The sequence below is a fragment of the Neodiprion lecontei genome, chromosome 2 (assembly GCF_021901455.1).
Source record: "Neodiprion lecontei isolate iyNeoLeco1 chromosome 2, iyNeoLeco1.1, whole genome shotgun sequence".
In the NCBI taxonomy this organism is placed as follows: domain Eukaryota; kingdom Metazoa; phylum Arthropoda; class Insecta; order Hymenoptera; family Diprionidae; genus Neodiprion; species Neodiprion lecontei.
The window spans coordinates 920,966-938,391 of record NC_060261.1 but is presented as its reverse complement, the minus strand read 5'-3'; the positions used below and the strand labels follow the sequence as shown (position 1 = coordinate 938,391).

General features: G+C 43.5%; 1 protein-coding gene across 8 annotated transcripts in view; it reads left to right on the top strand.

Annotated features, from left to right (window-relative positions):
• The window catches only part of LOC107222576 (titin), a 53,128-nt gene extending 39,953 nt beyond the window's left edge, over positions 1-13,175 (top strand). For 6 of the 8 annotated variants that reach the window (XM_015661994.2, XM_046732921.1, XM_046732922.1 and 3 more), the window contains 13 exons: positions 1,484-1,806; positions 1,888-2,110; positions 2,661-2,858; positions 2,954-3,157; positions 3,228-3,391; positions 3,502-6,537; positions 6,900-7,002; positions 7,909-8,946; positions 9,078-9,260; positions 9,533-10,033; positions 10,690-10,784; positions 10,862-11,042; positions 11,581-13,175. In XM_015661994.2, coding sequence (XP_015517480.2) covers positions 1,484-1,806; positions 1,888-2,110; positions 2,661-2,858; positions 2,954-3,157; positions 3,228-3,391; positions 3,502-6,537; positions 6,900-7,002; positions 7,909-8,946; positions 9,078-9,260; positions 9,533-10,033; positions 10,690-10,784; positions 10,862-11,042; positions 11,581-11,690 — 6,359 coding nt within the window. In that variant the 3' untranslated portion in view covers positions 11,691-13,175. The remainder of the gene's footprint in view (positions 1-1,483; positions 1,807-1,887; positions 2,111-2,660; positions 2,859-2,953; positions 3,158-3,227; positions 3,392-3,501; positions 6,538-6,899; positions 7,003-7,908; positions 8,947-9,077; positions 9,261-9,532; positions 10,034-10,689; positions 10,785-10,861; positions 11,043-11,580) is intronic. The other 2 variants (XM_046732926.1, XM_015661995.2) reach the window with 2 other exon arrangements.
• Positions 13,176-17,426: the final 4,251 nt, after the last annotated feature.

Sequence of the window (17,426 nt, the reverse complement as noted above, 5' to 3'; positions counted from 1 at the left end):
TCTTCCCTCGCACCGTGTGAAAAACGCTGAAACGCAGTTCTGGCCAAAAGTTGAGCAAACTTGGACGGACGAGTACAAAAAATAACCGAAAACTAAATTATCGGCCTCGGCTTAAGCCAAGGTGTAACAAATCGATTTCTGGATCTGTACCGAAGCGAGTTACGTTGTGTTTTAAGCTCGAATGGAATTTACACAGTATATTTTACGACTTCGCTTTCTCAATCGTGTTACCACCAACGTATTTTCTCTCTTGAATTATGACAATTTTCGGCTGCGGGGGTCGGTCGGAGAGGAAGTGTGACACCGAACAAATGCAAGCTGATGCTAAATTTAGCACGATCTTTGTGCATTTGAACTTTTAACAGTAGCTTAACGAAAATAGCCGAATAGCACAAATTGAATCGGAGACTTGATTCCGGGCTATGTGTGCTGATTGTTCTTTGTGTAATATGTGCGATTCAGAGGCTAAGGAGGCGTATTTTTTTGTCGCCCACACAGATCAAGTGCCGAGTTGATAAATTTTCTACCGCTTTACATCGAATGACCATTCTTTATGCAAGCATATCCTATTATACACGTCGCACTTTTATGACTATTTGTAGGCGAAAACGAAGAAATATAAAGGCTGGCTGATTCAATCTGCCTGGAGTCCTATGTGATGCCAAATTTATTGCGAAACGTGGGACGAGACTATTTTGGGAATTATCGAATCGCCCTCGTTCCGAAACGTGATAATCTTCCAGTTTCTCTCTCTCGCCAAACGCGCAAATTACTTTGTTTTCAAATCGTCTAGGGGACAAATTTTGTGCAATAAAATAACTTCATGATAAGTTTTCCTCGATTTCTCAGGCTCTAAAATAAACTTTTGCAAAAGCGTGGGGACGCAGTTGGATGAGCAAATCGGCTCGTCTTTGTAAAAATTTGTGACTCACGGTTGTGACATCAGGAGTTACGGCGTACTGGACTGTCCTTTGACCAACCCAGGCCGCAAATTCGAAGGGCGCAATCTGTCAATGGATAAATGAACCATGTTGTCGCTATCAGCAGTCACAAACGAGTGGGCTAATAAATAAATCTCGTTAATTGACGTTGGTCAAGATGGGAAAAATCTCTGCGTGTCCGACTTGAAAATGTTGAACTCGGTACCGAGGGCGGTTATTTTCCTTTTGCGGCTTGTCAATGCGGTTATAAATATTGTCGCGATTGACTCATCCTGACAAAATGTGCAGACGAGCGTATCGCGAGGAAAAGAAGAGCGATTGATCGTAGCGTGATATGTAAATAAAGACAGTTACTCATCCCGAAATTAGCGACGACGGTTTTATTTTTACCACCAACGAGATGCAGAAGAGGTTTGAGTCACTTCTGCAAAGAATTAATTCTTGTATAAGACGATAGGCGTTTTAATATCAAGGGTGATGAAACGTGTCTAGGGGCCAAAGGTTATTGCCGATCTATTGATATCTCGATTATTCATTCGCAGGCAGTGGGGCGAACGCTGCAGAGGAGAAAGAGGTAGCCCTGGTCCAAATCCCAGCTGACGAAATGCAGTCGGTTAACAGTAACGAGAAACACTTCTCGGCGGAGACGTCGAAGGAATTGGCCGGTTCTCAGAGCACCATCACAAAGATGTCCTCGACCGTCACTCAGTCCTCGTCGTCGCACACGTCCAGCGTTAGAGAATTCTCATCGACGACTTCTTCCTCCACGATTCCCGGCCAAGCTCCGACGAGTGTCTGCGTAAAGTCGACCAAGCAATCCAGCGAACTTTCTACTTCAGAAAATGGCGGCCCTCCTGTGGTTCAGGTGAAACTTCATGGTTCAGGAGGAGTTTTTTATTTTCATGTCGTCCAGACCCTTTCGTGATATTTCATTTTCCCCTCGCAGTCCCACAAGGTGGAGGAATTCGAACGAATATTCCAGGACAAACCTGGCGAAATACGACAAGAGAAAACTGTGATTGTGTCTAAGGATGAAGACCTGCAGAAGGAAAGCAAAGTCATCGTTCATAAACCGACTCGAAAAAATGTTTCACCCAGGTTCGTTTCGCCTCTCACGGGAATGATCGTCGACCAAGGAGCAGATGTTGTTATCGAAGGCATAATTGACGGTGAGTTTTTGATAAATTATTACTCTGATTCTTAGAATTTTAATAAAAGTACCCAGTCTCAAGTGTTGTCGATTTTGTTTCGTCATCTATTCGAGGCGGAAAATAATGATCAACATTAAAAAATACTCGCTATGTGCGCTGAACGGATTGCTTTTATTTTCTACAACAAGGTAGCTCTTGTTGCGGCGTCACATAATTTTGAACCTCGGTGAAAATTGGATCCGTATTTCAGTCGCTGGGATGTTCAGAAGTTTGTCAGCAGTTTCTGCATTTGTCTCTTTGCCAAAAGTTTGAATGTTGTAGCTAATTGTGACAGAATTTTTTTTCACCGTCTTTTTATTTCTTATTTTTCTTTTCTTTAATGTCCAACGTTCTCTTTATCACTCGTTTTACGAAGTGCCAGTGGCGAGTGAAACCTGTGCTCTAGAAATATTATGTTTAAAACATTATCCGTGGTACGAAGTTTTCCAAATGCGGCACGCTTGATTTGATTTATTTGGTAACTTTCACTCGCTACAAACAGGAAGTGACCATTTCGATTTTACTACAGGTTTTCCGCAACCAGTTGTTACCTGGTTGAAAAATGGTCAGGAGTTGAAAACCAAGGATGGAATAAAGATCACCTTTGAGCACAACCACGCTCGAGTGGAGCTCAAGAACGTTAATGTTAAAGACGCTGGGCGGTATACCTGCACAGCAACAAACGACGTAGGAACTGCGAGTAGTACCGCTGACCTCGTTGTCAAAAGTACGAATATTTCCGGAAACCAAAAAGAAGCGTTATCGCATTTTCAAAACCATTGAATCCATCCCTTATTTTAACCTGTCGCCTTTTCCAAACAGAGACAATCTTCCCACCCGTGTTTGGCAGACGTCTTCAAGCGCAGGTAGTGAAGAGAGGTGACCGAGTAATAATGGAGGTAGAAATTACTGGTAGCCCTGAACCAACTGTGACGTGGTACAAAAATGACGCGGTACTAAAGGACGGAACCACAGGCATCAGACTGAAGAACCAAGGCAACTGCTACTCGCTGATTCTCGAAAGAGGTGCGTATCTTGACTCCATAGAAATCTAGTTTCTGGCGTTTCTAATCCTAAATCATCCGGTCTTCTATAGCCGAGAAGGAACACGCTGGAAAATACATGGTGCGTGCTACCAACGCGGGAGGTGAAGCCCAGAGCATCGCGGACTTTGCTGTATTCGAACCAACGCCTGACACGATGGTCGAGGTCCATAAAACGGTTGTCTACGAAAATGTGAAGCAAGAGGGAATCGTCCAGGTGAGTTTTTGATACTAGATGGGAAGTAATTTGTTGGGGGGGGGGGGAGTATTATGGTTGTGACAAGCTCCGTTAAGAATAGCGGGAATGAATATGTTCTACTTATCTAGCCGGGCAGTACGAAGGGTGAGAAACCCGCAGCTAATCTGACAGCAGAGCACATCTCGACGACGACGATACAGCCGAGCGCTGGACTTGTTGGCTTGACCCCATCCTTTTCCCCCACTTCCGATTCCTCCCTAAGAACGACACAGGTTATACAGACGATCCAGCCGTCCTCCGAGTCGAAGTCGACTCGATCTGAGACCATATCGTCGGTCGTAGAATCCCACCAGAGCGAAATGAAGTCCGAGCAAAAGTTCCACATGAAACTCGAGCACAAGACACCGCCGATTTCGATGCCGCAAAAGGCGCCGGAAGTCTCCTCGACGACGACGAACATCGTGACCAAGGTGACCAAAGATGACTTGGGCACCGTCGAGGAGAAGACGATGGAGGTGATCGAGAACGAGAACGTCGAAACATCGACTATCGCGAAAAAGGACGCGCTTAGCTTTTTCGAGTCGAAATCGAAGGAGGTTGAAAACCTCCCCAAGGGTCCGAAAGAAATGATAAAACTCCACGAGGAATCCGGGGGGCCAGCGCTTGATGTGAAGGTGAACAAGCTGACCCAGAACTACGAGCGCAGCACGAAGTACGAGGAGGTGAAGAAGCCGGAACCGGTCCCCGAATTTCAGACGACAAAGAAAGCGGTTCAGGATATCTTCACCAAGATCGAACGAGGCTCGACATCGAGGGGCGTGGAGAATAACCTTATCGAGTTTCCTTACGAAGGCTACAAGCTTCCGCCTCTCGAGATAAAGCAGACCATTCTCGAGGACGTGACCGCTTCCGGTTCCCCGATCCACGGCACCCTCACTATATCGAAGCTTCAGGCCCAATCGGAGAGCGCTGAGGCGATGATGTCAGGGTTCACCCTGGTCCCGGAACCACCTCCGGAAATCGGATACATGCCGAAGGTCGACGCGGCGAAAAAAAAACGCCCTGATTTGTCGGTTAAAATAAAGCAGCTAGAGGAGTCCCACAAAAATTTATCCCCCCTTGAAGCTCCAATTGGCGGTGTTAGGATATTCCCATCCCCAGCGCCGAAATTCGAGCCCAAAATAGAAACCCCGAAACCGCAGCCTCCGAAGACCATCATCCCCCCGCCCTTCGAGCTCGAGAAAAAAGAGGTTATCGAGGAGGTGTGCATGAAAAAATGTGTAAAATCCGAACCCCCGAAATTTGCCTCGACTCCGTCAGCACGACCAGCTTCCCCGAAGCTTCCCTCCCCGGGTCCGTTTGGCCAGACCGACACGTCCTACACCTCGGACTTTGAGACGCGTTCCCACGTGTCGACCGACCTCTCAGAGTACAGATGTCATTCGGTGGCGTCCTCGGGTCTCGCAGAGCGCCCGACGTCGCCAAAGCCTTCGGCGGACGGCATAGCGATGGAAAAATCGTGGGCGCGAAAGCATGTTGAATCGAGCAAAAAATCCTGGCCTCCACAGCAGGAGCACGTCTATTCCCAGAAGCAGTGGGCACCGGGTCAGGACATAAAGACTTCGTCACACGAGACGAGCCACGAAGTGAAAGAGACGCCTTCGGGCGGGCTCATCTCCACGAACATCGAATCGTCCAGCTCGATGGAAAGCAAGTCATGGAGCACGCGGGAAGAGCACGTGTTCAAGACAGTTTCTCATCCTGCAGCGACTCCGGTTCCACCACCGAAGCCGGTTCCGAAGCCGATAATCTACAACGCGGAGACGATCAAGGTCGACCACAAGGTCAACGCTGTTGAGGAGAAATCAATAAAGGAGAAATACACATCGGAGTGCGACGTCCATCGCACGGAATCTACCGAGAAAACCATAATCGAGGAACATGGACTGCGACCATCCACGGTTAAAAACACCTGGCCGCCGGGTCTCGGAAAATCCGAAGAGCTGAAGGCGCCACAGCTGGTTAAGAGCTTTGCTGCCAAGCCCGTCGTGCAACTGTATCACCTGGTGGAGTCCGAACCCGAGCTCCAGCCGGGACCTCCACCGGAAATCGGCTACGTTCCCGGTCCCATCGTGCGTGAGAAAAAGGTCGAAAAAATCGAAAAAACGCTGGAAATGAGCATCGAGCAAACTCCGAGTAAAATACCGCCGGGGGCCATTAGGATAGTGCCTCCTTGTGCGAACGTTCCGGAACCTTCGGCGCCGCCGATTCCGCCGAAGGATGCTTATGTGGCGCCGCCACCACTTCCGACGAAGTCTCAGCCCTTCAAACGGTTCCCCGATTTGGACCCTTTCCCTTACCAGCCGGACGCCGGGACACCAAAGGTCGCGAAGGTCCCACCACCACCGACACCATCGAAGTTCGTCAAGGGCGAGTTCACTGGCAGTGACTACGAGTCCGACTTTGAATGTTCAACCATGTCCAAGTGGCGTGCTTACGAAAGCGACAACGATGCGCCCAGGTACAGGAGAGTCAAGGCCCCAGTCCCGAAGGGCCCTGCAAGGCCGAGATCCACCGAACCCGAGCCTCTGCCTCCTTCGAGCTTCGAGGTACCGCCACCAGACTTCACAGGACCACCACGGCCCATTGTGACCAGGGAGTACCAGGAAAAGTCGTCGAAAAAGACGATGACCCGGCACGAGAGAGACCTCAAACATCAGCACACCGTCCAGTCACCACCTGATCTCAAGCCTGGATCACCGCCGATCTTCGTTCAGCCCAAGGCACCGAAAACCCCACCGATTTTGGCTCCGAAATCGCCAACGAAGGTCAAGCCCGAATCTCCAAAGTTCAAGATCAAGAGCTTCCAGAAGGCCGAGAGTGGCTACATGGCCGACACTGACGAGCCCTTCCAACAGCACTCGGCATCCACGGTGCACAAGTCGTTCAGCAAGCACGAAGGTTCCTCGTCCCACTCAGAGTCGCACACTTCCTACTCAGAGTCCCACTCACACGTGATCAAGAGCCAGGCGTTCAGCAGTAGCAAGAAGGAGTTTAATTCCTTTACCGACAACCTGCCACAGGTCCAGCAGCAACAGTCCTGTTTCCTCGAGAAGACTACCTCCTCAGGCGGAACTGGTTCAATTCAGTTCAAACCTGCCAAGGTTCGAGATGTGTGCTCGGTCGATGTTTTTTGTTTATTTTCAATTTCTCACACCTCCGATTCACCTTCACCTGCTTGCGTACCCTGTTCCAAACTCCTCTGAGACTCGGAAATTACCCTTAACAGCAAACTAGGCCATTAGAACTACGCGAAATTGTTATTTTCCGTGAAATGAACTCTTCGTTTATAGTGGAGATGATCAGCATGTGGTGTAGAGATATGCACGTCGTAGTTTTAAGAAGGTGAAAATTTGGTTTCACCGCAAGCTTGCAATTTTATTTCATTTTCTAATGGTATGACGCATGATTTTATCACACGGAATCGACGAAAACATCTCCAGCTATTGTTATGTGATTTTTTCAGGAGACGGTGTACACTATAAATCAGAGCAGTCAACAACAGCACAAACAGGAGACGAATTCGGGACCGTTCCCGTACAAAACAATTCCTGTGAGAGTAAGCCAAGGTACGAGAGCGCCGCCGCCTCCTAGTCCTTCAAAATTCATTAAAGGAGAATTTAGGGAAAGTGATTATGAGAGTGACTACGAAGGCAGAATACCACCAGTGTGGAAGCCACACGGCTCTGACACCGACGAGTGCTCTTTTAAACCAGTCAAACCTAATCTAGTCGGTCCAGGTAATCAGTAGTCGTGATGGAAAAAAAAAGAAGAAAGGATGTTGTAAACTGTTGCGTAAAATCGTCGGGAATTAACCTTGATGTTGTTTTTATGACGACAAATTTTGACGAGAGCATAATTTTTGTTATGTGGCATATCATGGTCAATATTTTCACTTGGAGGAAATTCATTTCTCGATCACATTTACTCGAACAATACTTGTGCCATTATAAAATATTAATCCTTAATTACCTCACACTCTTACGTATTTATCATCAACTTACTCCTCTCGCATATTTGTCATTTGTCATTATTGTCAATATCTGCAATTAACCCGCATCGTTACCGTTGTCTTGTTGTAGTGGAAGGAAATGTACAGTCATTTTCCCTCCTAAAATGATTACCTACGATTTTAATCAATCTTCTCTCAGTTACCGAAATATTAATTTCCCATGGTAAACAATTTCTCACCTTTGGGACACACAAAGACACGCAAAACTCATGCAGTCATTTTCAAACTCTTGTCACGTTGTTCAATTCCCTGTGAAACTTCCTTAACCCATTGTGAATCTACACTGTCGAGTATAAGAGATAGCGGAGAATTTGGTTAAAATTGAAGGTGAAGGCTTTTGATGTACCTGGTTGAAAATTTGAGTCGTTTAACAAGACGGTAAAATGATTCACTCTCTGTACCACCCTAATCAATGACACTATTAACATCACCATACCAAATTTTGTGTTTTTTTCTCATGTAGGTAAACAACAACAACAACAACAACATCAATATCAACAACAACAACCAGCCAAGACAGATCCCCTACCAACCCCACCCACTGTGTTTGACAACCCTCCCACATACTCTGGTCCACCTCGTCCCGAATTCAAAACATCCGACAGATCTGCGATGACAGTAAAGGTAACAAAGGATGCTACACAGTTCGAAAAGAACCAACGCGTGATACAGAAACCGTCGCCGATTTCGCCTCAGCCAAATCTCGAGCTCATAGTCGCAACGCCAGCGAAACCAAAGTCGGTTTTGCTTCCCGGTTCGCCGCCAGTTCTGGGCTACGTCCCACCACCGACCAGCCACGACCGTAATCAGCATCACCAAACCTTCTACGAAGCTCGAACTGGAGTGCCGTTCCACAACGCAGTTGGAACGGAAACAAAGAAGACAGTCCGCATGGACGAGTCGACGGAAAACACCCGGAGAATCGTTACCGTCGAACAGACCAGCCGAGTCATTAAGTTTGGAGAGAATTCGCAGAACCTGCGGAACACGGAAAAGCAAGGCGGGTTTACCAGGCAGACCAGCAACTCCCAGAAAGGAAGACACAGCGTGCCGACGCCGACGAAATTTGTTCAAGGTCAGTTCAGGGAGTCCGACTACGAGAGCGACGCGGACATTCGCATAAAGCCAAAGTGGGCACCGGCTGACAGCGACACCGAGGACCTTCACTACCGGAAAGTTCAGCCGCCGAGGACCGCGAGGTCTTCGAGCGTACCGGTTCAAGGTCAGAGGGTCGAACGTGTGGTGACCCCCATGGAATTTGACACTCAGCCACCGCTGATGCCGCAGCCGACTTCGTTCGCTCAGCATCTGAACGACGTTACCGCGGAAAAGAAACGACTCCAAAGAGTCGAGGAGATGAGAAAGAGATTCGATTCTCAGACGAAAATATCCAGGCAACAATCCCACGACTCGTCTTTGCAAGGACAAAATATCTTGAAGCCAGGATCACCGCCGGAATTTGGCTACGTTTCGAAGTCCGACTTTAAACAGGCCGCAAATAGTAAGAACCCGATTGGCAAAAATACACACTTTAAATTATCTTCGATTGTACTGATAAATTGTTGCAATGATTAATTGTTATTTTTTTTTTTTTTTTATTTCGTACCATTTGTTTTCTCATGCATTTTTTAGCTATGGCTTCGAAACACATGAATGACATGACATCGAGCTTTAAGTCCAAGACCGAAAAATTTGTCAAAGATATCGCGACTGATATGAGAAAGAAGCCCATATTGAAACACGCTTCGGATGATCGATCTCCAGACACAGACGATCCACAAGCCTACAGAGAGGAATCCAGACTCGCACAATACGGTAACTTCTGCAGAATTCAATATCGATCTTCAAATCCAGCTAAAGTTCCAGCTACGTGAAAGAAAAATCGAAAATAAAAAATACAAAAATTCGACGAATCAAGATTTTCAGTTTAACTTGCACCCTTTCTATTCATTTTTCATTTGCACAATTTTTCGATGTTCGCAAAAGTCACCCTCCAAGTTTCTAACACGATAGACGTACATCCTTCACCGACGAAACAATCGTGGCGCAAAATTTTTAATCTCTCCGTTAAATCCGCCACAAAACAGGGACGAAACACATCGACCCAGACACCGGGCTGATATACTTCAAGTACGACTTCGGGTACGAGTTCGGAGTGATTCTTCCGGGCGAAGGCAAGAAGACGGTGAGCAGCGCGACGAAATCGATACGCGGACAGCGCCGGGCAAGCGACATCGAAGTCCCGATAACCCACGAGTTCACGACCAAAAAGGAGAACGGATTTTCACGAGCCGCGAGCAAGTTCGAACCGACGGGAAAGTTCCCAAGTTCGAAGACGGTGAAGTGGGGCGAACCCACCTCCGAGAGTGAATTCTCCGAGGCCGAAGACTCCAAGAGCAAAACGAGACGCGGGCTCGGATTTTCTCCCTGCAAAAATCTGCAAGCTCCGAGTGTCGCGATCCCGCAGTCCACCAGGTGGCTTGGCGACAACACGCCCAGCCCAATGTCACTCAGTCCAAGCATACCGAGTCTGTCACCCCATCAGAGCAGCATCAGCGCTGGACCCCCAAGTAACGTTGACTCTGCAGGTAGAACCAACCACGCCTTCGTTTCGACGAGTTATCCCGTCTACTGGTGGCCTTTTAGTCTCGTTTTACAACCCGATACACCTCGCTGCGTTGAACCCTGCACCGCATCCTCCGTCATGCATCTTCACATCCCTGCATTGCATTTTCATTTTCATTTGAGCTTCCGTTGTATTATATCCAATCTGATGTCTTCTCGTATAGCCTGCGAGTTCTTCGAGTTGTCGTTGTGTACATATAATCTTTGCCGGTTTATTTTCAAAAGTACCTTATACCGTGGAGACTCCGTTATAAGTCAACATCGATGCATCATGATTTTTAGACAATTTTTGTAGCTGGTTGTATTTTGAACGTGTGCCTCTTTGATGTATGTTACCTTAAGCTGGTCCGTATTTAGCGTCTTGACGAATTTTTTCCAACCCACTCCCCCAAATTAACTACAAATAATTCAAAAAATTGCCGAATTTTTTCAGTTTCTTTTACTTCAATTCTAAGAGTTAGTCCTACTTTGGGTGGGGCGGAAAAAATTCACCAACGTCCTAAATAAGGACCACCCTAATGTTACCTGTACCGATTTTCAGTTGCGTATACAGCTGAGTGAAATTTCTGTCGACGAGTCGATAGTTTTGCGGATTGTTATTTTACTCCTCAAATTACAGGATCGCCATGGCCAACGAACGGTGCTCCAACAACCAAAGAGATAATCCAGCCGTATTTGGACATTCAGCCAAAGAAAGCGCCGGTTTTTATCACGGTGGGTGTCTGACGGTCTCAGAGATTATTAACCGCGGGTGAATTCAGACAATAATTATTCGTTTTCGCTAATTTTAGCCTCTGCGAGACATCGCTGTTGTCAGCGGACAAACGGCAAGATTCGAATGCATCGTTCAGGCCGAACCACAGCCCAACATCCTCTGGTCTAAGGACGGAAGGATCATCGAGAACTCTTCGAACAACGAGATTCAGTACAGAAACGGTGTATGTCGCCTATCAATACCCACCGCCTATCCCGGTACGTATAGATTAGGTTCCTTTCGATTCGTCGTTATAAAATCTTTTCAGGTATGCGATCTCTGATGTTATAAATCACTCACATGCTTGGGAACGTTTTAAGGGGTTAACACCACTCTAACGGCCGTAAACTTTCTATTATCATTTTGATGTAAAATGGCGGTGACAGAGCCAATCTTTACAGAATGTAATTCTAAAGCTACTGTAAAATTTCAAATCGATCCATGTAACGGTGTTAAAGTAATCTCTCCTACCAGTTTGAAAAAACTGGTTAGGAGAAAAATGTAATTGAAGTTTTATGTGACGATGTCGCAAAATCGAGAATTGTATTTTCTAAACATTTTTCTACCCCATAGGACCAACTGGATATTGTTTTCATGAAACTAAGATATTGTATAAGCCAGAAAAAAATCGAATTTTCCAAAATCCTAAAGTGGTGTTACCCCTAAACTCGCGAGGAAATATATCGGATAATTGCAAAGAACACGGCCAGTGAGGCGAGAGAAAATATGATTGTGACGTGATTTTCGGTTCCTCAGAGGATGCAGGAGCTTACAGCTGCACGGCGACGAACAACCTAGGATCGACGAGCACTTCCGCCACTCTACTTGTACCAGGTAACAGACGATCAGTATATAACGCAAAGTAATATCGTATTTAATTTTCTGGGTTATCGGTCAGAGCGAAATATATACTGCGTCGATGTGGAATATGTAAGGTGGTGGATTAGTGGTGAGGCTATAATAATTGTGTATAACGCTGTGTATCGCATTGCGATTTACTATTGTTACTGTAATTCTTTTTTCTCGAACACGTCGTGTTTAAACAACGTGAGATCTGAAAAAGCGATTCTATAAAGTAAACGGTCGGATTTGATTGTATGAAAAAGTAATCAACGAGCACGAAAAAACAAAACAAATGACAAAATTATTTTTGCTACTTACATGATATTGAGGGTGAATCTCGTTTTCAAAGATAGAATACATGATTTTTTTCCTTGATTCTAGAGCCTTTGACATTACCCATCGTTTCGTATTGAATACAAATTAACTATAATTTACTCAGTTATACGTTATAATAATTATTATTGTTATTGTTATTATTACGGTGTATAAACACCGATTGGGTTGTAGAATGTTTTTGTTTTTTGTGCATTTTTGCGATGATAATTAACTGAAATGTTACACTAGTCAATGATTCAGAACTCAGTGTCGATCAAAACGTTACTTGCTGGAAGCTTCGAAAATTATGATTACGTTGCTCATGCTTTTTGTCGTCAGGTTGTGTCTCTTTTTTCGTTTTGTCTTTTGTTTAATTCTCTATACTACTTTTTTCGTTCACGTAGAATGCCTGTTCGAATGCATTTTTATTGGTGGTCGCTATTGCAAATTTTCTCATTTGAATGAATTAGAATCTTCATATCTCACTCTCCTCGAGTCTCAATTTTTATTTTCGTATATACACACAAAAAAAAATATATATATTTTTTGAATATCGATCTACACTATTGATAACAAACAAAAATCATTGCCTGCTGCTTGACGAGGTAATTCGTATATTTTCTTGTAATTTTTTTTCTCCTTATTTGTATTAGATATTTATATACATGTATATAACAACTTATTCATCACATATATAACAACTTAATTGTCGCTATTCTTTGATGCTGTGTAAAATTGTGAAAGAAGAAATAGAAAGAGATTAGACCAAAAATCGTATAGAGAAATTATGTTTTCCAAAAGATAATCATAATCGGACAGCGTCTAATAATTCTCGATCACGCAAACGGTGAACAAGCTAGTCAGGTTATTTCAACAAATAAATAACCATGTACAAGGTTGAATATGTATAACGAAAATGAAAATAACATTATATTTATGGTTTAATTTGGAGGAGGTCTTGCCTCTGTTTAAATACTCCCTACCTCCGGCATAATTGTCCTTTTGGAGCTTTTGTTATTTCTAATTGACATGTCTCTATTACCTGTTATATAGTCAGCATTGAAACGCATCTATTTATTGTAGTTATTATTCGAATAATAAAGTGTATATCACCTATCCACATATACATATATAATGGTATATTATATTATATAATGTAAATAAACAATGCTTTCTCTGCAATATAAATCACATATGGGTCTCTTGGTGTAACCGTTTATTATAATCATTATAAATAAAATTTACCTTCTTTCTCAATGTTTTCAATCCTAACTCCTAACTCGTTTGATTCCGTCGAAAGGATCGAAGAAGGTCTTTGAAAAAATCTTTAAAAAGGAAGAAATATCTTTAAAAAAGTGTAATTTTCAAGAAGTAATTCAAGGGTGAGCGAATCTACGTTTTTCTCGTTCCTCAAAGTTGACTAAACATTGGTCCCTTCGACATATAATCGAATATTCGAGTCCCCCAAGTCCGAAAACAATTTATAATTATCAAAATCTGTACAACTAACATGGGGATACTAACGTAGATCATTGTGAACATAGATCGTAGAAACTAGAATAATTTTCTATATCCAGCTTATCGTAGTTAGTTGTGAAAATTGACGAAACTATCGGTCTGGTGCATGAAAGCAAAAAGAATCCCTGCAGCAGAGAAGATCGCTGAAGTGGTGCAAGTCGGAGTAATCGAAGTGAAACTCCGTGGTCCTCGTCATCAAGTTTGAAAAATAATTAGTGTCAACGTGATTGCGTTGCTTGTAATTGATCGAAATAAGTAGTCACTTGGGATATTGGAAGGCTGTCCGGGTAATTCCTGAGCGATACACCGAAAGTCAAAAAGGAAAGTGCCGTGGTCAGCTGTCCCATTGCCGTGTGCGGGACAAAAATAGAAGGCATCGTAATCGCGCGAAACGACGAAAGAACGTGTGAGTCGGCTCGGCCAAGAATAAAAAATACCTCTCGAGCGGGAAAACAAACTTTTTTAGATATCAATTATATCCGAATCCTGCAAAAGCGTGAAGCGTATAAGGCGAAAATTTTTGTACGAATTTTGGCGACAGAAAAGAACGAGTGAAATGCGCTTCCGGTTCCTCTTACGGACTCCGAGACCAGAAGTTCGTCGATTAAATAGTTGGTTAATGGCCTCGAAAAAATTGTCGAGATCGCGATCGCTGGAGTTACGTAAATTCTTTGCTAATAGAAAACAGACCTTCAGAAACTAGACGAGGTTGGCTGTGATAACTTCGAACGATCCAACAAATGAAACTTTGAATTCAATTAGCGTAGTTCTCTACCCATTCGATAATTATTTTAGACCGACATTTTCTGAATTTAATAAACACAGTATTCAAATTTATAAATAAATCTTTTCTTGAAATGAATAAATTCATTCTGATTGACAAATCAAGTGGCGAAAAAGCAAGCAATGATTTCTGAAATCATTTTATCATATATTAGAAAATATTCTCAAGAAAAAGAATTCCTTTTATTAAAATAATAGCTAGCCAAACTATAATCATTGGGAACTTCTAATATTCTTCTATTCCACAAATATATCCTATAAATTGATTATTTGTATTTTTGCTTCTTCGTTTTGTTTTTTTTTTTTTTTCTAATTTGAGGAAGGAAAAAGAATTGGGCAGGGAAATTGGATCGTTAAAACGGATCTAACGACGCGACTCTCCAGCTGCTGGCATCCGATGTTCCTCTACCTTGGAAATTGCGTTGGTGTAGCAAATGCGAACCTGTATTAATGTTACCGGCCAATGGGAGCGAAACCGTGAAGGCACTGTGAGTCAGCCTTAGGCTATGAGGCAGAGTGCCGAAATAAACTCGAAAGATTCCCGAGAACTAGGTGAACAATGAGCTCCTGTATGTCCAGCGAAAGATCGAGTTGAAATAATTCTTTGATCTAGGTTTCGGATGAAACGCGTGGAGATGGCAGAAGAATCTCTCAAAAGTGTCACCACTCTTCCTGATTCAGGAATTCTCCTCTCCCAATGACGTATAACTCCTTGATTTCTGTCGATCCGGGCATCAATAGTCCTGGACGAAAGCCAGACGCTGCGCGAGTTGCAAATAATAAAAAATTTATTTCCCTGATCCGTGAGGAGGGCTCAGAATCGATATAGTCTCGAGGTTTCGGCGTGCTGGATACAAGAATGATGACTAAAAATAATACTATCCTCTTTCCGGCTGTCACTCTGCTCCAATATCCGCGACGCTTCATGATTCGTGTAACAAATATTAGATACACTCAGTATCAACGATGGGCAACGTACCAACGATCAAATCGTAGCCAGATTAACGCGAATCGTAGAAGGCAGCCAACTAGCTTGTAACCAGTCTGTATAGGTATGCATGGATTTTGAAAAACAGCGGAAATAGTTCGCCGATTAGATTTTGTAAAAAACAAATTATATAAACAAATGAATAAGAAGACAAATTATACAGGTTGAGATTATGTAACAAGGCTGTTTTCCAACATTTTCATCGATCAATTCTCGGAGGATAAACGAAACGTCTGGAAGACTCTTTTTCCAAACTCGCGATAAATTTGATCTCCCTCTTTTTCCTTTGCAGCGGTCAGCTTCGACCTTGCCACTTCAAAGGCAGGGGGCAATGTTTATGGCCTTTGAGGAAGGGAAGAATCACGATTGAAACGAGCCGGATTGGCGCAAAGTAACCGCAGGAATGCGGAGCACATTTTTAAAGAAAACAATTAGACGCCGGGCCGAAAATACTTGAACATACCTCCGGGTGCGAGGAAAAACGACGCGATTCGGGTTTCTCTTCTACGTAAGCTTTCTCGTGTTAATTTTAGGTATAATAAGACAATTTTCAACATCATTTTTGACATTTGCGATGAATAATATTTTCGAGATTTTGTCGCGTGTTGCATGTGCAGCGCAAACCTCTTCGGGAATAAGACGTTGCCGTTATTTCAGTCATGAAACGTTTCTAGCGACGATTTTAGATCGCGCTGGAAAATATGAAATAAAGTGAAGAAATTATGATCGGGCGATGCCAACAGTAGGTAATAAAAAATAGGGGATTAATCTTGGCAACGCCTACCAGTCAGCTTGAGAAGTAATAAAAATCTCTCATTCTCTAGTGGCGAATGAGAAAGGGGAAAAAAGCACGTGTCTCCCTTCGTTCAGCTATAAGGAAAAATACTCTAGAACCGAACCAAACCGAGAGAAATCATTTCAACCTGGACAAAAGTCAAAGGCGAAGATTTTTCCGGAGTTACTTGCGATTCACTTGAAAATTTGCATTCATGGGCTTTTCGCGTCACTGATTACGAATCTGAACTCGAAATTCGAAAATTCAAAATGGCGGATCCAATATGGCGGACGTAAATTCGAAAACTTATTTGACTTTGATAAAATCTTATGTTACGCGGACACATAAAAACAACAAGAAAAATTTTATATGTTTTGTATTGAGCTTGTGTAAAAATTGGCATTTGGTTTTCACGGTAGATTAGCAAAAAATACTGTTTTTCATGGAAAAGTACGAATTTTTACCATTTGTTTACACGTACAATTTTTTCAATAGATAAATAAATTTTATATTTCTTTTAGAGTTAAAAATATTTCAGGGACCATGCGGAACCAAAAAATTCGGCAGTTGTTATCAGAAAAGTAGTTTAACGAACTAAAAAGCTGCAAAACAAAAAAAAGGTGAGACGATGAGCGTCCCCGGGTGAAATAAAGGTTTAAGGCATCGAATTGTAACTGCGGTTACATTTCAGGAAATGTTTTTTTCTCGTAGACTGCAAATTATTTCGGCATCGCGACGCAACGCGCGTTTCGCGAGGAGTTCAGGCAGAAACGATTTTCTCCAAGTTGTCTGTCGCGTCTGAGGCTGGCTCTGTGCCAATGTTAACAATAACCAACCGCTCAAATATAATTATTTGCACTATTCTTGTTTCCAAACTATGTCAAAATAATTAATAAGTGTGTTTGGGACTTGAGACGATTTTTCAACCTTCGATACTTTGCCCCATGATGAAATTGGGGTCTTCTTCCGACCTCGTCAAGACAGCGAGATCAGTTCCAGTGCGGAGAAGCGAAACAATGGCGAGCACGAAGAAAAGCTATTAAGCGGATCATTAGCATTTTCGTAGGCTTAAGAAATTCGAAGAAACGTATTTGCGTTAGTTGGATCGTGCCCCGATTGCCCGGTTAAAACTAAGCGTTTAAGAGGATTCGAAAATAGAATTGCCACCGCGAGCGATGACTGTTTATTAGGGAATTTAAAGGTCCTTTCCGAATTGTCGCTTGTAACCCGATTTATTAATAGTTAACGCGGTCAAAGTCGAGCCAAGATTTGTCACCGACTTCGTACGATGATTAAATCCTCAGGAAAATCGGGCCGTATTCAATCCCATAAAATTTGTTCCCAATCCTCGTATGATGATAAAATATATCTAAACAATTT